Below are 22,824 nucleotides of genomic sequence, written 5' to 3' on the forward strand. Positions count from 1 at the left end.
ATAAAGAAGCACAAGTGACATAAAGTAGTGGGGTGAAATCCAGCGGTCTTCCTTGTTCATCTGAAAACACAAGGCCATAACCACATGGGCAGCAGCTTTGTGGTTTGGACTCTGGAGATTGCATTTTGTTTCAGCCACAGATTTTCTGCGTTGACCTTCATCGTCACATACTTTGGATTCTTCCACCTCATCATTACCCTTGTCCCCTTCAGAATGGAATTGGATGTGGTGAATATCTTAAACAGCCTTTGCAGTTGTTCTGGAAAGCTGCTTGTTGCTCTGCGTGAGACCACTTACCTTTCTCCCTGAAGGATGGTCTTTCTGGGTAGGACTGAGACATCAGGACATCATTGGAAGATGCAAGCAGGAGACTTGAGCACTGAGACTGGCACCAGTCCATCACTGCTTGTGTTCCCAACCACATGCAGAGTCCAAATGAGCAAATCAGCATTTAGCTTTGTCTGCTCTGCACCGCTAGAATTGGTTTGGATCAGTCAGTCAGGGCATTTTTAACTGGCTCGTGAAGGCTGAGGCCACAACTTGCAAAGCCTAAGATCTCAGGACCTAATTCTGACAATGGCCTTGGATGCCTTTTGGTTCCTGAAGTCCCAGAGGAGCCAGCCTGCATTGTGTGTTTCCTTTGCTCTGCCTCTGACCCACTTAACAATATGAGGTTCCTCGTTGCACCTGGGGGGCTATTCTACATCACTTACATCACTTGACTCCTAATTAATAGAGAGGCTTGCCCTGCCGTCTGTGGGGGTTGTCTTCTCTCCAGCTTTTGCAGTCTGAAAGCTAGAATAGCAAGAGGTAGCAATCACTGTTCCTCCTTGGGGAGTGTGGCTACCAGACTGCTGAGATGACAGCTCATGCTGGGCGTCGCTGTAAATGTGGGGAGCCAGACAACCCAGAGGGGGCTTTGGGGAGGTCAAGGCAGGGGGGAGAGAAATGGCACGTTTCTGCCTCAGTGAAATAAGTAGGGAAGCTTCCTCTGACCTCAGCAGGATGAGGAATTTTCCCAAGAGTGCTACAAGGCTGGAAGCATTTCTGTGAAATGAGGGAGGAAGCTGAAACGGAGCACAATTTCTCTTCTGACCAGATGCCAAGGGTCGTGTGGGATGTAGTCCGGACACACTCCAGCAAGGGCACCCATTGCTGCTGCTTCACCGGGAAGCTCCGGGCTCCTCTGGGCTGCGGTGGCTCTCTTTCCAGCAGGGTTCTCATCCCTGCTCCCTGAGGGCTATGTAGGAAATGCGGTTGCTGTGCTTCGTAGCATCAAAAAGCCTGGCTTCTGTGCTCAGTGTAGCTTTGTGCCCCCACACGACCATCTAGTTGCTTCCCACCAGTAACCCCGAAGCACACAAGTTGCAAAGGCTGCTTGTGTGTGAGGAGGAGAGCAGTGCAGGCAGACATTGCCCTGCAGGGGCTGTTGGGGGGAGCATGGCAAGGGGTGCCTCTACCTTGGGTGCGGGGCAAATGTGAGGGAGAAGCCAAAGGGAGCAGTGGGTGCTTTGCCCCCCTCTTGTGTGTGGCTCGCTGGGGGTCTCTTGCTGCGTGTGGGCCAGGAAGTTTCCATGGGTCCAGTAGACCACGGGGCTGACAGCTCTTGGTCTGTCCTGAATAGCAGGTAGGCAAGGTGTGGGGGAGAGGGACTCGGGGTGCAACTGGCCCACGCGCGCCTGACAGTGTGTGCTAAATGTAATGTGGTATTCTTCAGAAATAAACAAATAGGTTAAATTATAATGCTCAACTAAATAATTCAACGAGAAAAATTAAGCTCAGCTTGCAAGGCAGGCACAGCCTCATAAATCATTTGTTCTTCCTATGTGCCACATATGTGTTCACGTATGTGTGCTTGGGGGTTATATTCATGCATGTCTGGGCACGTGCATCTGTTTAGCACTTGGGATTTGAAGCATGCACAATCTGCCTCCGTTTGTGACGCCGGAGCCAGTTGGGCCTGTACAAATACATCTTTCTTAGACTCGGGTGTCTCTGATTACTGCGCAGCGTGAGATGATGACTAGAGGACAAAAGAATTTGCACTTCGGGAGTTTGGCTGTTCAGAGTAAAAGCATGTCCTCCCTGCTGTCCCGTTCCTGGGTTCCTTCCTCAAATGGAAGAGGTAACATTTGACCATCCTTTCTGTGTATTGAGACCCTGGAGAGCACTGAGCTCTTTGTCCAAGTCTTGCGTGCCACAGAGATGCTTCAAGGCCTCGTGACCTGTGTTATCGAGCTAAAGCAGCTGTGGACTCCCTTTACATTTGTAGGCTCACATGAGGCTTGAGAGGCCTTTGATATTTTGGTTCACCTTCAGTGGCAAAATGGGACTTAGAAGGATTAAAGCTGTGGTGGTGTCCTGTTTGTGGCAGCCTCTGTGTGCCCCAGTCCCTGCAAGGAGGATCATGCTTCCCTCTCCTGCCTTTGGAAGACTTCTCATTTCAGGTAGCAACAGGGAATCCTGCCACTCTCCTCCAGCCTCAGCATCTGGACAAATTTATTGTTTTCTCCTCTCTACCCACAACTTTCAGGGCAGATGAGGAACAGCCCAGAGACCAGACTTCAGACCAGTGACTGGTTCTCAGCCCCTGGAGCTTGCAAGGTCTCTGGAAATATGCCTCCCGCAACTGAGGGCCTGGTCTGATGCGGGCAGCGGGCGAGTCTTCCTGCACCCTGCCGAGGTGCTGGTCACGTAGTCAAGAGAGGGGCTGTGGCCGCAGCGCAGGGGCACGGATCAGCCTGCAGGGTGCGGGTCAGGCTGTGTGCTTGCTCTCTCCCTAGGCTGCTGCGCTGCCTTGGGTCGCCACATGCAGACACTGCTCCCAGGCTGGCACTGGTGCAAACCTGCGCTTCAGTAGCCTCTGCTGCCTTGCAGCCGTTGTGGCGGGGCCCTGCTGCCTGCCTGTGACCCCGCAGGGCCAGCCCTGGGCACAGGCAGGGGGCAGGGAAGGGAAGGGGTGGACAGATGGGTGGAGGGGCCCCCTCCCCAGAGATCTTACTGAAATGTCTCTTTTCTGCAAAGCAGAGGGAATGCCCCAAGAGCTGGTTTCCAAGGCAACCACAAATGTCAGGCTCCATGTGGTGAATAACCGTCGCTATGACAACAGCTCTTTTACCCAAGGTGCAGGAATTGGAGTGATGGCCCTTTTGGGGGAGGGGATGGGCGAGCTGTCCCCAGGTACCAAGCCCCCCATCTCCCCACCCCAATGCTTTCCACATCCTTGCCCTAGGTTGGCAGCCCCGGCTGCCCCTGTGCTCTTGTGGGGGTGCTGTGTTCTTGATTCAGCAGCACCCCTTGCTCCCTCTCTCCCTCCTTTCCTCCCCCCAGATGGATTTGCTTCACACAGGAGATGTGATCTGAGTCTGCCCCTCCATCTCCCTCCCCATCTGTTTAGCTTAATCCTGGTTTTGCTTTCTGGGTAGAGACAAGGCTACTTCTCAGAGCTGCGGGAGCGGTGAGGAGGGAGGTGGCCAGCCACTCCTCTTGGCTCTGCACCGAGCCCTCCCGGAGCACACATCTGGGCTGCTGGCCCTCTCCCACCCAGCCTGCTGCCCAAACACCCTGGCCAAGTCTTGTGCAGGCTTATAACCAAAGGATGTGAGTGGCCATTAGGGCCACTGTATCTCAGTGACAAATTCTGGGGGTTTCTGCAGCCAGGTCTCACCACTTCCTGAAATCTGCCTCGCATCCCGTTCAGCTGACAGGCTGAAAAAGGCAGAGCCCAGAGGCCGGTGAGTGCCAGAGCTGCACTGGCTGGGGCCACCTGGCAGCACAGCATGATGTCGCGAGCTCTGCAGGTCCATGCAGTTGATCCCGAGCAGGAAGGGTACCCTCAGCCTCTCCTTCTTTCCTGGCTGACACAGCACATCCTGCGAAATGGGGCTGAAGTCAGCGCTGCTCTCTGCCAGGGTGCAGCGTGGTGGCAGCTTGGCCTTTCTTCTGGGTACTGCCAGGCAGCCCCTGCAGCCCCGTATCGCTCCATGGGGCTGGGGCAGGGTAACTTGGGGTTGATCCCAGCTTGGGCTCCTCATCCTGCCTGAGATCCACCGGTCAGGGGAAGCCAGCTAACATCCCCAGGCTCTGCCATGCCCAGCAGTCAGGCTTTGGCAGCTGTGCACAGCAGCCCATTACCTGCTGGCTGGCATCACCTGTAAGCTGCTGAGTTACTTGACAGGTTGCCTCCAGCTGCTGTGGATATCGTCCCTACCTCGGTTTCCTGGCAGGTCTGGCTCAGCCACCCCCTGGAGCCTCACAGTAGTGCACTTTTTGTGTGTCGGCTTCTAATGTGTATGTGAATGTGGAAATCTGCTTTGTACACTGTTCCTTGGAGGACTTCTGGCTCAGGTAGATCTTGCTAGCCTGTGGAAGAGGCTACGGTTTGTCGCTTCCCTTTCTGGGAAGAGACAGTACCATACCATCTAGCTGACAAGTTTTGCCCTGCTTTGCAGTTCAGTCAGTTAAAGCTGTGAGTTACTTAATCCAGCTGCTCCTGTGTAGAAGCGTCCGTCTGTTTTACCTGGAGAGGGCTTATATCAGGTGGGCTTGCTCTGGCTCGTTGCTTATGGTTGGATTATTGCTGATGACACTAATGGGTGCAAGAGAGGTAAGCGGCTGTTCTCCACAACCATATGTAAGGATCTTTTGTCACTTTCAACCATAACATTCCCTCTGTGGTCAGGAGACACAGCTGGAGAGCAGCACTGCCTTTCTTTAGAGCCGGCCTGGGGCACAGAGGCAGGAGGGCTGGGGAGGGGGAAATATAGCATGCCAGCTTGCTGTTCAGAGGCATTCTTTGTTCCTTCCTGCTAAGAAAGTGAGTGGCTCAATTAGGTGAGGTGACCATGCCTGCACTGAGTCAGAGCAGGCATCGCAAGAGCTTCCAGGCACGGTCCGACCTGAGGCCACCCTAACCATCCTGCAGGCCCCAGTCTCATGATGATGACCTGCTTCATTGGAGTCCTTTCTTTGCCATTAGCTGTGTCTGGAGGAAATGGAGGTTTGTGCATGGTGGACATCTCTAGGAGAGCTGTTCCCTGCAGGCCATCAGCTGAGCAGGGAGAAGTGCCTGGTTTCCTTGTGAGATATCTGAAATCTACCTGGTCCATTTGCCAAGGGTTCTGGTTGCCATCACAATGCCGTTGTTCCCTTCTGATACTCTCCTATCCCACAGAGCAGGCAAAAAGGGGAGCCCTGGCACCAGTGTCATCAGCACCGTGTGCCAGGCAGATGGGCCAAACTCTAACCCTCTGCATTTCTTTTTCATTGCAGATGGCACGCCCGATTCAGGTGAAACCTGCAGACAGCGAGAGCCGTGGAGGTAGTTGTCATCTCTCCTTGTTTCTCCTTTGGTGGCTTTGTGGTTGTGAGGGGGATGAAGCAGAGAGACAGAGTCCTGACCTGGCCTTCCCCTTCAGCATTCTGTATGAATGGATGTTTGTATGTGTCAGGGATTTGGGGGGTGGATGGGAGGGAGAGGCGAGGAAAAGGCTTTAGTGAGGACTTTTCAGCTTGGCTCAGCGGGCAGCTGAGAACACCCCAAGCTGTACGGGCCGTAGCGTGGCTGACCACTCTTCCCAGTCCTTGGGGGTGTTGTTAGCCTGGCACTGTCTGCCCCAGGGGGTTGCTGAAGCAGGCATGCACATTTGTGTGTGGCATGGAGTCCTTGAAGGCGTAAGCAGTTGGGAAGAGGTTTCCTGTTATTTCCTTTCTTGCTTTTATTGGGTTTCAGCCCAATAAAAGCCAGATCAGTGCAGCTGTGCTGGCTGTTTAACTTGTTCAGCTTTGGTGCTCTGTGGCTGATTCTCCTATCTGCAGCTCACCCCTCTGCCTGCCCCATCACTGTTGGACTTTCTCAGCCCCTCCACTCTCAGTATTGCAGCGGCCCCCATGACACTGCCATGGTCCAAATGCTGTTGCAAAAAATAGCATGTGGAAATGTCTCTGAAGGAAAAGGATCCTGAGTTTAAGCCTGAGATGGAGGTGCTGGCAGCCTGCAGGGGGCCAGCTTGTTTAGAGCAGCATATACCGAATAGTGCAGAGCTGGAAGACTGAGAACTGGAGAATCTTTCTTAAAGTAATGGGGAGCTTACAGCAGCTCAGATGCCTCCTTCAGGTGGAGAAGGTTTGCAGCTCCAGCTCTTCCCAAATACATGAACTCATTTTGCTGCTTTTCCTCGTCTTACTGGTACGTTTCTTTTCCCCTTCTTTCATTCCTGCATCTGCCTCTCCATTCCTTGTGCTGTTGGCACTGCCTCTGAAAGCAGTTTCTTAGTGGGGAGAATGTTTCTGAGTCTCTTTGTTCCTGTAGGGCAGCATATCCTGCATGCTGTGTTTAGATTTGGAATACTTTTGTTTTGGATTTTCAGGTGTCATTTCCAAGCAGCTTGTAGTGACTTTGGTTTATTGCACCAGCAGAAACATATTTTGTAATATTGTATACAAACATGTGTATTTATGTCTGTGTGATCCTCCTTTAAAAAAATGTTTACCTGTTTAAGTCAGATCATTTTTTCCAAATAGAATCTGTAGGTTTTCATACTTACTTGAGGGATTAGACATCTGACTTCTACTGAAAACTGGCCATTTTTATTCCCTTTGTCTATGCTGAAAATCCCGGCCATTGCACCTATGGATATGTTTCTTTTGAAAAGAGCCATGGCTTCTCTTTTATACACAGCTCTGCTTAGTGTCACAAAACGTGTTGGAACTTAACATCTCTGATGCCTTTCTCCTTTGTGAAAGAGAGCTGAAACAGGCCAACAGATTCAGAAGTTGTTAGTAAGGGATGCAGACACACACACAGAGCACTGCTGCACATTTCTCTGAGCATTTTCAGACAGGAAATGTTTCCATGACAGCGACGTGGGAAAGACCCCGTAGATAAAGTCTGCTGCCTCTGAGAGGAACTGCTTAGTGCTGTCTGGGCTTCCTTGCTTACACGGCTTTTGGATGCCGAAAATGCTGTGGTGCCCTGGAGAGCCAGCACGCAGTGAGCTCTTCCCCCCAGGCTGCCCGCTGCAGCACAGCAACACAGCAGGCAGAGGAACTGACTCTGATTGTTGACACTTTCCAGTCCAGCCTAATATGAGTGATGCCCTGTCCTGTAGTCCGGCACTTTCCTGCAGATTCCCCAGTCCGTCATCCTGTCCTTGCTCTGGCCTTCCCTCCCAAGGGCAGCCGCTGCATGGATCTGCTGCAGGGGTGGGGTGGGGGTGCTGGGGCTTGGTGCATGTGTGAAGTCCAGCGACGTCCTCTGGACAGGGCTGTGCACCTGTCTGTGTCTGTGGGACACAGACAGAAGTATAGAACAGTAACGGATCCAGTAATAATGATAACAAGTGTTTCATTCTGTTCCTTGCAGCTCATGTCCCATTATTCTACAAGTAGCTCAATCAGCATCCTTTGATCAGTTCTCTAGTGAAAGGCCACTATACAGCATGAGTAAGATGATCTTAGTCTGCCAATTATTTTTTGCTTTCCCTACAGCAAGATGAGCTTTATTTCTAAGGGAGGAAAAACAAGCAAACAAACAAAAACCTTAGTTATTTTTGAATTAATTTTTATTATTATATTATTAGCAACATTCGCCGCAAAGTATTTCAGATGCCGCCTAATCTAGCAGAGTTGGGCAAAAAGTATACATTGACTTCAAAAAATGTGTTTCTATTTCACCATGCCAAAAAGAAAGATTTCTTTTCCCCTTCCCACAAAATTGGTGCAAAAGTGGCAATTTTTTTGTCTTTCAAGTAAAAGGCAACAAAGAAGAGTTTACCATTTTTTCAGCATTGCTTGCTTCTCATTCAAAAAGGCTTTCTTCCTGTTTTCATCCTGCTGAGGTTTTTCGTGGTAGGAGAAAAAATGGTCTTCTTTGACCAAACTCTCCCTTTGCTCCCCATCTCCATAGGGATCGCTGTTTTCCCAAGTGGGAATCTCAGAAACAGCCATTCTTAGTGAAGCGTTGGGAAGTCTGTCTGTCTGTCTTACTGTCATTTGAGAGGCAGCAGTCTTCATTTTCCCAGGTCTTCATTTCTGTCCCCATTCCCAGTAACTTCCACCTTGTGTCTGACCCCAGTTCTGGGATGCAGCTATTGATGTGGATTTACCAGGGAACCCTGGACCTGTCTCTGGGAGACTTTTGTGCTGAGGCCTGTGCGTCCTACAGCTTAGAGAAAGGCAGATGGGCAGCTCCTGTGCTGCATCCATTGCCACTGCCTGCCTGTTGACAGGGCTGGTAATTAGCTGGGCTAATGGCTACGTGTGGAAATGAGACAGCTTGGCCCTGGAATGCCCTGCTGTGCTCTGAACACACGTCTTACCTCTGCAGAGCTGCTACCTTTAGCATAGCTTTTTCCTATCAAACCCCATTATACTTTGGCTTCTGAAATGCTTGGACTTTGCATTCCTGCTCAGCTTTCTCTTCACACTTCGTCAAGAAACTTGGCTGAGCCTAACCAAGGCAGCCTTGAGCTTTGCCATCTAATGCCCATGGAGATAAGAGGAGCTAACTTCCTATCTGGAAATGCCAGCACAGAAGCGCATGTTTATAAGCTGAGGATTTTGTTAGGGAAGCAGGAGGGACTAGGAAAATGCATGACTCTTCAGCAGGTCATAACCTGCAATCATACTGGTGAAGCTCTGCCGCTGGAGCCACCCATGACTCAGCTAGGCTGTGGCCTATTAAAGCTGGTATTCTTTCATGTGAAATCCTAGTCAGATGCAGCCAAAGTACTGAAATCTGCTCTACCAGAGAAGCTGAGAGTCATTGTGGTGCCTCAGATTGTTCTTGCAGGCAGTGCATGATGGATGACATCCCCAAACTGCTGACCCTCTGGGCACTGAACCTTTTAGGGACAGAAAAACAGCAGTCTCCAGGTTAAAAGGATAAAGGGAAAGATGGTAGGCAAGGCGCTGTTTCCTGCTAGCTTTCTCACAGCTGGAGTGTGCCATTGCCTTAGCAAATTTCATCCCAGAGGGCACACACCTTGCACGTGACAGAAATCTCGTTTCCTTTGCTCACCACAAAAATGCATCCACTTCTGGAATCACAGCAGTTGTTGTTTGCCAGCCATGCTGTGGTAGGCTGGAGGAGAGGAGTAGCAGAGCAAAAAAAAATGCATGGGTGAACACAGGGAGACAGGACAGGGAGGCATGCTTTTGGTAAATTCAGTGGGCTCTGAAATCTCTAAGCTTATGGAAAGTGCCACAGTCTGTGATGACTGCAGGTGTCAGGGCATCGACTCTGCTTCCCAGCAACAGAGCGGAGCCCAGCTTTGGCTCCTGGATTGCTTCTTAGAGGCTGCATATCCAAGAGAACTCGTGTCTGGAAAACCATGCAGACAGATGGGGGGCTTATTATAGGGAAAAGCAGCCCTTTGGAGTCTGAACACCTGCCTCCCTCCAGCCCATGTGCCTTGCTTCGTTCCAGTTTCATTGCAGGGCTCAGAAGACAGTGGTTCCTGCAGGATCCACAACAACAAAAAAATGGAGTTCTCCGTGTGGTGGAAGCAGCATCAAGACAGCATTCTACATTTGTCTAAATCAGGTTGCTATTTCCAAAGGTTTCCGTTGTGATGCTCCTCTTGTCAGAGAAGTGGCTGAGGAAGTTTGCAGATTTGGAAAGAGCCATTCCCTGTAACCATGCTGGCAGGAGGTAAAAGAAAGACTGGGGCAGGGCAGAACTACTTGGACAACGGAATGGCTGTATGCATCTATGAAGCTCTGCTCTGCATTACCCTTGAAAGGAACTTCCTTTATCCTCTCCAGGGGCTCACACCTCTCAAATGAAGCACGCTGAATTAAGTACATGACATTGGAGCACCATCATTTGTCTCCTGATCTAAGGGATGGTATTCCTTGTGGCCAAGCCCTGGAAAGGTTGTTGTGGGGATATCTCGATGCTCAGTGTTACTACACCCTGCAGAAGGAATTTGCTAGGAAAAAGATGCCGCCTGCATGAATTCAGAGGAGGACCTGTCATTCTCGTACAGGCTTTGTCAACTCCTTCCTCCTTTCTCTTCTGCCTTTGATGTGAACCCTAGAGGGCCAAGAAGAGATGGAGTGAGGGGGCAGAGGAGCTTGTCTGAGCTTCTTGTGAGACCTGGAGCACTCCGCTGCACTGAGTTGATCTGACAGCTAGCCCAAGCCCAATAGCACTGCATTAGTACAGAAAGCTCGCTGCATACCCGAGGAGATTTGCTGCAGGACCCACCCCATCCACAACCAACTGCTTGAGCGGGCTGCCTCCCTCTCCCTGGTCCTTGCTGCCGACTGCTGCTGGCCAGATGGCACAAATCCGCTGGGTTTAAACAGGAGCAGTGGCCAGTGCTTGCATGCCCTCCCTCTCGTGGCTGAAGCATTCAGCCTTAACCCCTTGGCTGTTCCCATGGTATCATCATCCCGACCTGCTCTGCACTTGCCCGCCTCCTGCTGCTGCCTGCCTGCGCTGAGCACGTTTCCATGGGAACTCAACAGCCAGGGATCAGAGATAATTTTCCTGCTTGCTGGACAGCATGGGAAATTGCCAATCAGAAGGTGAAAAACAAGATCTGGAGAGAAATGGAGGACAAATTACGGGAGGAGGGTGTGCTGTTGTTACAAGTCGGGGAGTGAAATTCTTGCAGTGCTGCCAGAGTCCCTGCTGGGGAGCCAGTGACCACCGCTGTCACTTAAGGATGACAGCTGATTTGGGATCTACATCACTGGGAGTGATGGCAGCAAACATCAGGTGAGAGAGCTTACAGGATTTCACCCCAGTTGCAGAGATGAGGCAGCTTGGTCATTGGTAGGGGAGTGGCCCTGCTTAGAAGCTGCCCAGAGCAAGAGGGCACTGGAAGGGTCGTTGGGTTCCAACACATCGATGAGATTCAGCAGCAGAGGAGCCCATTAGCAGGTCCCATCACTACTTCCTAGGGGCACAAGTCTGGATTCTTTCCCTACATGCGATCTAGAACTAGGCTGTATGAAATGAGAATAACGGTGAAGAAAAGCCTTCTCTTATATTGTCAGTGATTCCACCCCCTTCTAATATTGCCATTCAGAGCATTCAGAAGAGATTCAAAACCAACGGATGTGTTTCTTTTTTTTTTTTTTTTAATCATGGTTTTAAGCTGTTCTGCATAGGCAGAAAAGCTGGTATTTTTTTTCTTCCAAACTCAAAAAAAAGAAAAGCTGAAATACCCAAATAAAAACAGGACTTCCAAAGCATTCTCTCAGCAAGCTCTATCAAACAACAGACTTGCAGCAAAGCTGCAAGGACTGAGACCAGGTTATGCTATTTCAGCGGATCTTTCTCAAAGTACAGACTTAAGAAAAATGCTTTTGGTGTGACAGAAACGGTATGAGGATGAAACCACAAGAATTGTCCTGGAAATTTCAAGGCCCTCTGAAGGAGAAAACAGCAGTTCATGGTTTAATGTTGTCTGGATTACAAGTTGGTGAGGTTCCTTTTTGTTCAGTGCCTCCCTTGCAAAGCTGTGGTCTCTTGCATCTGTTAAACTGCTGCTTGGTGGAGTCTTAAGCTTTGTGTGACTGTGGTAACTGTCAGGTGTTTGCACCAACTTAGTCATCAGCCAAAACTAGAACCATGTATCTGACCCTTGCGTGGGGGCAGATGCTGTTGTATTGCTAATTCAGCTGTATGGCACCTGGTCTATTAGCTCCTGTGCCTGGGTGTTGCCAGAGTACTAAATAGTGGATGGACTCGATCAACTGAACTGCTCCAAAATGCAACCACTGCTATGCAGGTGTAGGGAGGAATGTAGAAAGAATAGGAAGAAAAATAGAAGGTGATGAAATTCCCACAGGTTTAGTTATTCAGGGAATTACGAAAATGGGAAGCTGGGTAATTTGGCCTTTTAACAATACACTGGACCATATATTTCAGCCACTTCCAGTGATATAAATCCTGAGTATGTGTTCAGGACTGCATAAGAGCCTTAGACTCAGCCCTTTACCCACGGTGGATCCAAGTGGCATCTGTGTTGCATGTGTATCTAGTGCCCAGAGGAGTACTGTGCCTGCATGAGCTTGTGCTTGGGTTCAGCAGGATGTTGCAGCCATGAAAGTGGTTTGCTGTGCTGTCTGCATGGTGGAAGAGTGCATCTGTCTGCACAGCCATTCTGCTTGCTGAGGAGGTCTCTCTAGGAGTGTATTTGCTGGGCGTGGGTCCGTGTGCAGGCATGTTCCTGCCCCATGCATGAGCCTTCCATTCCCATGTGCTTGTCCGTGAACATTGTGCACATGCACGTGCTTTTCTGCAAGGAAGCAATGACACGTGGACACTTCTTGCACGTCTTCCCAAGTGCGTGGCGTGGGAGGGGAGCGGGAAGGCAGCGTGCTCATGCACCTGGGAGGGAGTTGTGCTCTGAGCTGGGGCTTTCCCTGCAGTGTGACGTTTGGCCACACCACCACCCCTGCAGCCTGCTCTAGTGTTGTAGCTTCAAGACCTGTTGTTTTTCAGGTCATTGCACTCAAACAGATAACGGCTTCCTTGCTATTTTCCCTGACATGTGTCACATTACATTGGTTTTGTTTGAAGCCAGCCCCTCCGATCCTGTCGCTAACAATAAGGAATCCTCCCTCACTGCTCCTCCCAAGCTGCATCCTGACATGTTCACTCCTGTGGGTTATGTCTCCCTGTGCATGTCTGAAGCAGTGGGATAATGTTAACTCTTAAGTTGACACAACCATCTTGCAAAAGTATAAATCAGGCTGGCAGTGGGGCTGAGATTTTAATGCTGTGCTATTTTAATAGCTGTTCCCAACAATCTGTGGAGGATGTTGCCCCAGCCGCTGGTGTGTTTGTGCTTGAATGAATGGCATCAGGCTGTGTGATGGGCCCCTGTGTGGACTGATGGATGGGGGGAGAAAGCCCTGCATGCCGCCTCCACATTTGCCAGTCCCAACAAAATCATAATCATCGCTGCTCCCTTCTGGTGGAAGAACCCAGAAAGACCCTGCGCACAAGTCTTGGATGTGTTGGCCAGCCTCTCCCCTGGCTCCCCAGTGTGACCTGGGTACAAAATGCCTTTAGAGGGGGGTAGGTGGGAAACATGGAGCTGTTTGTTGACTCTCACCTGACTGTCTTGCATTCGGCTGATCCTGTTTTGAGACAAACAGGGACTCATTTATTCCATGTCTTAGAGGACAGCTGGGGAGACACACTGGTTAGACTGGGGCTGGGAAGAGCAAATTAAAGTGAAGATGCTTAGGTACGTAGCAGCTGTGGAAGTGGTGATCTTGGATATAGGGAAACAGAAGCCAAGGGTCCTGTATTTGTTCAGCCTGCCTGGGATGGTCTGCTGTATTTCCTGAGGTACCTTCTTGAGCTTCAGATATTGTATAATAAAAGTATAATTGCCCAGGCAGCTTTTCTTATTACCATTTGCACTGGATCATCCAAAGGAAAGGGCTGATGAACAGGAAATTATTACTCTTTTGCTTTTCTTCAGGGAGGGGAGGACAGGGGAAGCCACAGAAACCTTTGCATGTGTGAGGAGCTCAGGAAGATCCAGCAGACTTAGCCTGAGATGCATTTCAGTCAACACCAAAACATTTCCATCCCAGGCATGTTTTCAACACGAGGCTGCTTTGTGCTTTAGCTTCCCTGCTTTGGACTGTGTGCCTCATAGAAGGTTGATGTTTCTGTTTGCCCCTAGGGGACAGGAAGCTCTTTGTGGGCATGTTAAATAAGCAGCAGTCTGAGGATGACGTGCTCCGGCTCTTTGAACCGTTTGGGGTCATTGATGAATGTACAGTGCTGCGTGGACCTGATGGTAACAGCAAAGGTGTGAACCCCTCGGTGTCGTACCCTTCCTCCCTGCTCTTCAGGTAGTGCTCACCTGCCTCACAAATAGTGCCTCCTTTCCACTGGGGCGCTTCTTCCCTCACTACATCTTTATGGGAACCTGTAATCCAGCCAGGCATAGGGAGAAAGGCAGGAAGAGCTGTCTGCTGCAAGGAAAGACTGGGGAAGATGGGCAGAGATCTAGATGAAAGGAGGGGAAGCAGAGAGCAGTGAGTAGCTGAGTTACCAGAATCGCTCGTGAGCCCGTTGGCTCAGTCTGGGTCTGCAGTTTGAAATGTTTGTACCCACAACAGGGAGTACAGAGAGAGTTTGGGGAAGAGGTAATCAGGGGCAGAGGTGGAGATAGTGGCATCATCTCTAGGGTGCATCATTGAAACAACAATTTGAAACCCTTCCTGTTTCTTTCAGGATAGAGTACTTGGTCATCCTTTTGTTCCCCACTTTCTCAGGGTGGCTTTCCTTTGCCCTGCCTGAGACTCGGATACTGTCTCTTGTGTGGCTATGCAGAGGGCACTGTCACAGCAGTCCCATCACTGCGTTTCCTGTGCTCTTTCTGTCCCTTTCCAGGCTGTGCTTTTGTAAAGTTCTCATCTCATACAGAGGCTCAGGCAGCAATCCACGCACTCCATGGCAGCCAGACAATGCCCGTGAGTATGAGGCCAGGGTACCTACCTGCTTCCTAATTCTCCTTCCCATCGCCCTGTTGCAGGGAACTCCGTTTGTCCACAACTATGACAGGTTCAACTGCAGTTTGCAGCTCATACGGTTGTGGGGGCTGGGTGCATGTGTGCACATCTGTGCTCTTGCCTTTGGGAACCATCCTGTCTCCTGGGCTGGTGTGTGTCTATGTTTGCCCAGACTGGTGGTGACAGTACTTTTATCTGTAAAGGCTAAATAAAAGAGAGCCAAGGACCAAGCCATGAATCTGTCTTGGAAACAGCTACCCAGAGTAGTTCAGATCAGAGCAAGGTACAACCTAGCGCTTCAGCAGTGTGAAGTCAGGACTTCAGTGCTGAGCACACTCCCTGGCCTTCTCCCACGTAGGTGTTGGAGGAGATAGGCTGGGAGTAGGTGGGAATGCCTTGTGCATAGCATGGGATTGTGTAACCACAGCTGTGCCCTCTCATGCACGCAGAGCTGCAGTTGTCTCTCACAATTCAGGTTGGATATCAGAAAAAGGTTTTTCACCGAGAGGGCGGTTGGGCACTGGAACAGGCTCCCCAGGGCAGTGGTCACAGCACCAAGCCTGCTGGGGGTCAAGAAGTGTTTTGGACAATGCTCTCAGACACGTGGTCCGATTTTTGGGTGGTCCCCTGCAGACCCAGGAGTTGGACTCGATTATCCTTGTGGGTGTCTTCCAACTCAGGATATTCTGTGATCCTATGAATCTCTAACCAGGATTGGAGCAATGTGTGGACAGAACAGTGCATTGCTGCAGCAGGGCTGTTTTCAGCTGCTGGGAACTGCTCTACCTGTCCAACCAAGCTCACAGTGAAGGCAGCCAGGGATGTCTGCAAGCTGCAGCTGTGCAAAGTTGTGTGTGAGGGGAAGGGTGGGACAGGGAAGGTTGCATGGATGGATGGATGGATGGGGAAGGGTGTGGCGCAGGTTCCAGGCAGCTCCTGAGCACTTTCACTCCAATATTTGCTCTTCTGCTCCTCTTCCCACTCCTCTCTGCTGCCTGCTATGCCCCGTCCCACTTTGTCTGACTGCTGACTCTGGCTGTCCCCCAGCCTCCTCTCCCCCTGCCTCCTTTCTCTGTCTCTCTCTGTGCCTAGGGCGCCTCCTCCAGTCTAGTGGTGAAGTTTGCTGACACAGATAAGGAGAGGACCCTCCGTCGTATGCAGCAAATGGTGGGGCAGCTGGGGATATTCACTCCATCTCTCACCTTGCCGTTCAGCCCATACAGCGCCTATGCGCAGGCTGTGAGTATCACGCGTGTGTGTGGGGGGGAAGGCTGCCCTCTTGGCTGTGGGGCAACACCATACCTGGGCTGGGAGACCACAGGCAGATCTCTAGAACAAATGTGTGAAAGCTTCCCAGCACCGAGAGTTGTTCCTGGCTTCAGTCTCTCAGTCAGCAGCACAGCCTGGAAGGGGTGACAGGAGAGATGTGGAACCTTCATAAAATGAGGCTGTGTTTCTCTGATGTGGTGTAGACTGGCGGAGGTGTCTGGGAACAGGTTGAGCCTGATCCAGTGTCCTGTCTTGTTTTGTGGACAGCTCAGAGGCATGATTCCTGGGTGGTGTCTGCCAGACAGGGCAGCCTGCCAACTTGTAAACTTTTCAGGGTCCATGGCACAAATGTGTGTCTCACTTTCACTTTTGAGGAACCACGAGAGCCCTGGGCACAACCTCAAGCATTTCCTTCTCTGCTGAAATTCTCAGGAGGGCCCTAATCTTCCCCTAGTGCTGTGCTTGGCTCCCAGGGTTTTCTCTCTCGGCTAGCATGACTGTGGTGTTTGCACAATGCTGGAGAGGGGGCGGTGGTGAGCAGAGGGTCAGAGGTGTTGCAGCTGTCTGACTTCTTCTCTGGCAAGACTGACTTTTCGTTGAATCTCAGTTTGGGAACCTCAATGCCTTGTGGTGATGGTAGGGATTTCCACTGATGTTTGAGGTAGGTCCCAAGGTCAACAAGTCCCTGATCAGCTGTGGTGGAGCATCTTTCAGGTATTGGTGACCATCAATTAAGTCTCTCTGCTACCAGGTATAAAGCCCATGCAAAGGGGCTCAGAAATTGCTCAAGGTATGAGAGATGCTTGTGTCAAAGACAGTCGGTGCTGCTACTGTTTTCCTGGGTGACAAATAAATATCTTCCCACATATACGTGGACACATCTTTCACCTGTGGCTTCAGTGGCTACTGGATTTGTTTCCCTGTTGTCTAGCAGAGACTGTTTGATTCTTCTTGTGAAATGGGGCTGAGTATGGTTATACCATGCCGAGCACCAAGGCTGCCAGCAGATAAATTGGTTGGAGGGGAGAGCCCTCTCCGAATGGACACTGCTGTCTCTTGCCAGGGCCAGTCTTTTCTATCTGGCTCTGATGTCCACAAACCATCTACATCACACATCCAAGGTTGTATGTCTGCTCAGCTGTGGGACAGCTCTGGCATGAACATTCTGGTGTATCTTCTGGCATCACGGAGGTGGTGCTGACTTGTGCATGGTGTGGTGGTGAAGGAGGCGGGAATGGGCTGCATGCTGAGATTAATGGCAGAAAGTACTTTTTTATCTTATGGCCCACACTGTGTAAGGTGGGAAAGCAGCAAGGTCTTCTGGACTCAGTTTTTAAATGTCCTCCAGTCTTCAGAAAAGCCTGCTGATGACAACAGAGTCAGTCCTCAGCTGTGCTGCTTGCTTCTCTGCATCTTCTTTCTCCTCAGTTGTGTCTGTGAATTTGTTGCCTTGTCTCTGCTTCTTTACCGACCTTCCTGTTCTGTGACTGTTTTGCCTTCATTCTTTATTCAGGACTCAGCCTCCCACTCTTTCAAAACCTTTCTTCCTTTACATTTTACTTTCCACTGGTTTGGGTTCTCTCCCCTTCTTTCGAAGGCACTGACTTCACACCTGATTGTTTCTTCGCAAGTGTCATCCCAGGCTCAGGTCTAAAGTTATTCTGATTTTCAAATAAGAGTAATTAAAAAATAGGCAAACAGTGCATGTTAGCTGATAGAATTTTAAAGAAAAATTTGCATCTTTATCTGGGCAATAGGACTGGCTAAGCAGCTGAAAACAGTTTGTTTAAATGCTAGAACCAGATTTTGATCCCAGGTGTCTCTTCTACAAGTGAAAAGTGAATATTTCCTTCAGTTTACTCAACAAGTTGAATTCAGTGATTAGTTCAGATGAAATCAGTTGGGAAACTGAAAAAAAATGTCAATACAGAAGAGGCCTGAAGAAGCAGTTAGTGCAATTTACGAACTGTATATAGTGGTTGAATATTTCTTGTAGTTCATAAATCAGTTAGTTCTAAACACAAAACATAGTTTGTTTACACACACACACCTTTTTATGGTTATTATGGTTCATTAAAGTAATTTGATTCATATAATGAAAACTATTTCAGCATGCTAGTTTGGTGCATTTGCATTTGATTGCAGGTCTTGTTCCAGCTAGAACCTGGCAAAGACCAGGCATTAATGAGAAAAAAAAAATCAATATTAATCTAGTAGGTAAGAAATGCATTGGTTTCTGCGTGCTTAAATGGAGAAAGTGTAAAGATAGGACTAGGAATATGTGCAGGCTGTTTGTCAAAGGGATGCCTTCTTTAGCAGGACTTCAACGCGCTCAGGAAGATAGCGTTTTGCTGTGGCTCCAGGTCAGTGGTTCCCAGTAATGTGAGTTCAGTCCTGCTCCAGGGGAATCACTCCAAAGACAACATGGATGCTAACAGATTAAATGATTCCAGGGCACCTGCTTTCTGGGGGCAAGTGGTAGTGAACCCCTTTGCTGTCAGTGCAGAGACTGCTGCATGGTGAGCTTGTGTGGCTGCTTCAACCCCCCAGGCAGGAGGAGGCACTACAGGGCTCTCCCCCAAACCTGCGCCACCCTGTGCAGCCAGTTCCACCCCAGCTGCTTTGCTTGTGTCAACATAGAGAGACAGCAATGACATGGAACTAGGCAATTACTCTTTTTTTTCCTTTTTTTTTTTTTTTTTTTTTTTTTTTTTCCTGCACCAGTAATAACTGTGGTATGGAGGAAATGAAGGGAAGGTTCAGCTAGATGTGAACTTGTCAGTTACCAGGTCTTCCAGCTGAGACCTGAATCAGGCTGGCAGACTCAGCCACTTGTAGAGGTGGCAGGTTACATGAGTGTGGTAGATTAATGTTGCAAAGGAGGCAGTGGGATACACTTGTAGTTAACATAAAGATGATTTGTGTTTTTCTTGTTTTTGCTATGTGCCACCCCAGCTCCTTCTGTGGAACAGTAGTTTCCAGAGCATTGCACCTATGCATCCCCAGCTCATCTTGCCTGACAGTGAAAACAGGGCTTATAAAGGGGGCTAGATCATTTTGCATCCAGAAGATAATCTTTGTTGCTGCCGCACCCTGCAAATAGTCTGATTTAATCTTATGCCCCATGGCAGTAGTTCGTGGCCAAACAGGACAAGAAGGACTTTTCTTGTCTTCCTCCTATCCCCATGCCCAAACTTAGTCCCCTTCTTTTGCAGCACACACCTCTGCACGGTCAGCTGTGTTACGGGACCCAGAAGAGCAGCCAGCCTCCAGTCCCAGGTGCAGGCTGCCAAGCTTAGGGAATCACACGTCCTGCGTGACCTGGGCAGACATTGGGTTGTGCATCTACCAGAATGGGTGCCGTGTCTCACAGCCCGTTGGAGAAGCTGGGCAAAAGGAGAGGGGTTTGGGCTGCGCTTCTCGAGTCCCTTGGGTTATTTAACACTTGGCACAGCCCCAGGAAAAGAGGCAGTGCTGAGAGAGGGGGCTGAGCGCCCCTTCCCCGTCTCTCCTTACTGTAGAGCTCCCTGAGCAGGGAGGGCCCCATCACCTTCCCTGCGCCTTGCTGCGTGACACTGCCCCCGGCTGCTGGCTGAGGAGTGCTGGCCTGGGGCTGCACCTGGTCGTCACGGGGCTCCAAGGGCTGCAAGGCGGCTGGTACTGCCAGGGCCCGCTGGGATGTGGGCAGCTCTGGGGCACACAGCGGGAGCCCAGCGGCCAGCTGGCCCCAAGTGTGCGAGGCCCAGGGTGACCCGAGGCCCGGAGTGGTGCCTGGCCCTGGCTGCGCAGGGCTTTGACGGCCCGTGGCCCTGCTTTGCAGCTGATGCAGCAGCAGACGACCGTCCTCTCCACCTCCCACGGCAGCTACCTGAGTCCCGGCGTCGCCTTTTCCCCGTGCCACATCCAGCAGATTGGTGCCGTCAGTCTCAACGGGCTGCCAGCCACTCCTATTGCACAGACATCAGGTGAGGCCTGGCGTGGGCCAGGACGCAGCAAGATCTTTGCCTACTGCTAAGCCCACTGCTCCAGCACTAAGCATAGTGCTCACGCAGGTAAAAAGTTACCACAGTCTTCTGGGATCAGCCTCTGCATTAGTCCCCTTATTTTCTAACAGTGAGCCGCTGCAGGTGGTAGTACTTAATTCTGCACAACTTCCTGCACCCTCCCTGACAGCCTTATGTGTTTAGCTTACATTCCTCTCTGGAACAGTTGGTCCCTTCAGTATATTATAGTAAAGAATGACCAAGTTCCCAGGATCGCACCTGACTGAGTACAGCAGTGCTGTTACTCGTTATCATCATCCCCAATAACAATATCAGTCGTAATGCACATTGGGTTTGAACACCTGTCAAGAACAGGGCTGTAGCACTCTAGCTGCTATACAAACCTGGATTAAAAGTGTTGTAACCCAAAGCTCTGACAGCAGCCAGAACTAGCAATGCTGTACACACTCTTCTTACCAGTGCTGCCTCGAATTTTGTGAAAGCTCCAGTGCTATTATCTGACACCTGCAAGTGCCAACTAGAAGTAAGAGCTTCATACACAGCAGTCTTGACAGGCAGATATGAGGGAGCACAGGCTTTGCGGGACCTTGTCTCACATGGTATCTCCTTTCTTGCTCTGCAGGGCTGCATTCACCTCCTCTCCTGGGAACAACAGGTGTGCCCGGACTGGTGGCACCCATTTCAAATGGATTTACTAGTGTGGTACCATTCGCAAGTGGCCACCCAACCTTGGAAACGGTTTACACCAATGGCTTTGTACCATACTCAGGTATGGAGCACAGGAAGAAAACATCCAGAGACCTTTGCAACTGCAGTTAGCTTCTTTTTTCTGGATTCCCACACCAAACACGTTTTCTACCTGAAAGTAACTACCTGGAAGGAAGTTGTGGGGAGCTGGGGGTCAGCTTCTTCTTGCAGATAACTAGTGATGTGATAAGAGGGAATAGCTTCAAGTTGCGCCAGGGGAGGTCAGGTTGGAAATTAGGAGAATTTTTTTCTCAGAAAAAGTGGTCAGGCATTGGAATGGGTTGCCCAGGGAGGTAGTAGAGTCATGGTCCCTGGGGGTGTTTAAGGAAAGGTTGGATGTGGTGCTTAGGAATGTGGTTTGGTGGGTAATATTGGTGGTAGGGAGACAACTGGACCAGATGATCTTGGAGGTCTTTTCCAACCTATGATTCTATGATTCTAGCCCCCTTCCAGAGAGAAACTGAGATTCACTGGAGCCTATGTCTGAGAGATTCCCTTAGCTGTGTGTCTGATTATGTTCTTCTTTGCAGCCCAGAGTCCCTCGGTAGCAGAGACTTTGCATCCAGCCTTTACAGGAGTTCAGCAGTATGCAGGTACCAGCTTCCCTTGTCTTCCTTGAGCCCTTGTGCGGCTGATAAGATCCTCAGGTAAACTGTTCTGTCTCCTTGGAATACAGCTGTGTATCCAACCACCTCCATCACTCCCATCGCTCAGAGCATCCCTCAGCCACCTCCCATTCTGCAGCAGCAGCAACGTGAAGGTGAGGATTAGGGTGGGAATGTGTGTGCAGGATGGGGCTGGGGGTTGTGCTCAGCTCCTGCACCCAGAGCTGATGGAAAGGAAGCAGCACAAATCTTTCATCATTTATATTGGATCTGGGTTACAGAACCAGCCTTGCCTCTGCAGTGAGTGGACTGGAAGAGACAAGCTGCTGGTCAATGCTAACCTTCTGAGCTTATCCCTGGCCAGCTGCTGCCTCATACAATGCAGGCAAGAATCACTAGACCACCAAGCTTTGGCATTAAAGGTTAGCAAAGGAAAGTCAGCACCTTCCCTACACGGGCTGGGGAGAAGGACACTTTATTTTTGCTGATGCCAGAACCACATTGGTATCAGTCAATCCAGTGTCTCCAATGTATTGTCCTCTCTCCTTGGTCTTCCTAGCATCAGGGTTTGTTTTTCAGCTTATTTCAAAACCGGCCTGGACAGAACTTGAAGGCAAATGAATTCTCTGTCTGCTCCTGCTTCGCACAGCAGGTGTTGGCAAGGGAACAGCTCCCCGTGCTTATCACACTCACATGGACCAAGTGAAGGAGTTGGCAGGACCAGGTTAGCCCATAAGTAGGACGTGTGGCAATCCAGGAGATTTCCAGTTTGGGCTGTGACTCAAGGGTTGAGTGCAACCACTGCATGGCTGTCGGCAGGGAGGAGTTGCAGCTTTCACATAGAGCTATCTACTGCTTGGGGCAGTGCTGAGCAAGTCTGGGGAAGCTATGAACGTGGAGCTGTTACCTCAGCTGATTCCCTTCCAGTACAACAGCACCCATATGCTCACAGAGAGTTGTCATTTCCAGCACTCCAGGTGGGAACTGGGCAAGCTCTGAAAGTGAGTCTGCTCTCCAGAACCTTTAGCTCTCTATATTGCCTCCCAGATGGTTTTGGAGAGCTCTCAGTACCCTTGATCCAGTAACTGAGACAAGCAAGGGGAGGTCAAGACAAAAAGAGGCAGTGCTGGGGTTCTCTATCAGTGCTGTGCTCTGAGTCGAGCCCTTTTCCCTGTCCCTTTGGGGGCTGTCTCTGTGCTTTGTCTCTCCCCATTACCCTCATGCCTGCAGGTCCTGAAGGCTGCAATCTCTTCATCTACCATCTCCCTCAGGAGTTTGGAGACAATGAATTGATGCAGATGTTCCTACCCTTTGGCAATATCATCTCCTCCAAGGTGTTCATGGATCGTGCCACCAACCAGAGCAAATGTTTTGGTGAGTGCTGTTGCCCTGAGGCAAAGGGAGCATGACATAACTAGGACATACATGCATTGAGCATGGAACCAACAGTGCTGCTACTATCTGTGTCTGTGTCCTGTCCTTCAGGTTTTGTAAGCTTTGACAACCCATCCAGTGCACAAACTGCTATTCAGGCCATGAATGGCTTCCAGATTGGCATGAAACGTTTGAAGGTCCAGTTGAAACGACCCAAGGATGCTAACCATCCCTACTGACAGGAGTGAACAATCAGGAGTTGCTTCTGCAGCACAGGTAAATCTAGCACCATCACAGTCCAGTTCCTATATGGTGCTGGCCATTGCTGGTGG

General features: G+C 50.3%; 1 protein-coding gene across 1 annotated transcript in view; it reads left to right on the forward strand.

The window, feature by feature from the left end:
* Nucleotides 1-22,824, forward strand: part of CELF5 (CUGBP Elav-like family member 5) — a gene marked incomplete at its 5' end in the record, with an annotated part of 38,055 nt that overhangs the window by 11,857 nt on the left and 3,374 nt on the right. The window contains 10 exons of the mRNA XM_084302893.1: nucleotides 5,272-5,323; nucleotides 13,659-13,787; nucleotides 14,375-14,454; nucleotides 15,586-15,732; nucleotides 19,583-19,727; nucleotides 20,389-20,535; nucleotides 21,044-21,106; nucleotides 21,190-21,273; nucleotides 22,349-22,492; nucleotides 22,604-22,768. Of these exons, the coding sequence (XP_084159019.1) occupies nucleotides 5,272-5,323; nucleotides 13,659-13,787; nucleotides 14,375-14,454; nucleotides 15,586-15,732; nucleotides 19,583-19,727; nucleotides 20,389-20,535; nucleotides 21,044-21,106; nucleotides 21,190-21,273; nucleotides 22,349-22,492; nucleotides 22,604-22,731 (1,119 nt within the window). The 3' untranslated portion in view covers nucleotides 22,732-22,768. The remainder of the gene's footprint in view (nucleotides 1-5,271; nucleotides 5,324-13,658; nucleotides 13,788-14,374; nucleotides 14,455-15,585; nucleotides 15,733-19,582; nucleotides 19,728-20,388; nucleotides 20,536-21,043; nucleotides 21,107-21,189; nucleotides 21,274-22,348; nucleotides 22,493-22,603; nucleotides 22,769-22,824) is intronic.

The sequence above is a fragment of the Netta rufina genome, assembly GCF_964035555.1.
Source record: "Netta rufina genome assembly, chromosome: 28".
NCBI classification, from domain to species: Eukaryota; Metazoa; Chordata; class Aves; order Anseriformes; family Anatidae; genus Netta; species Netta rufina.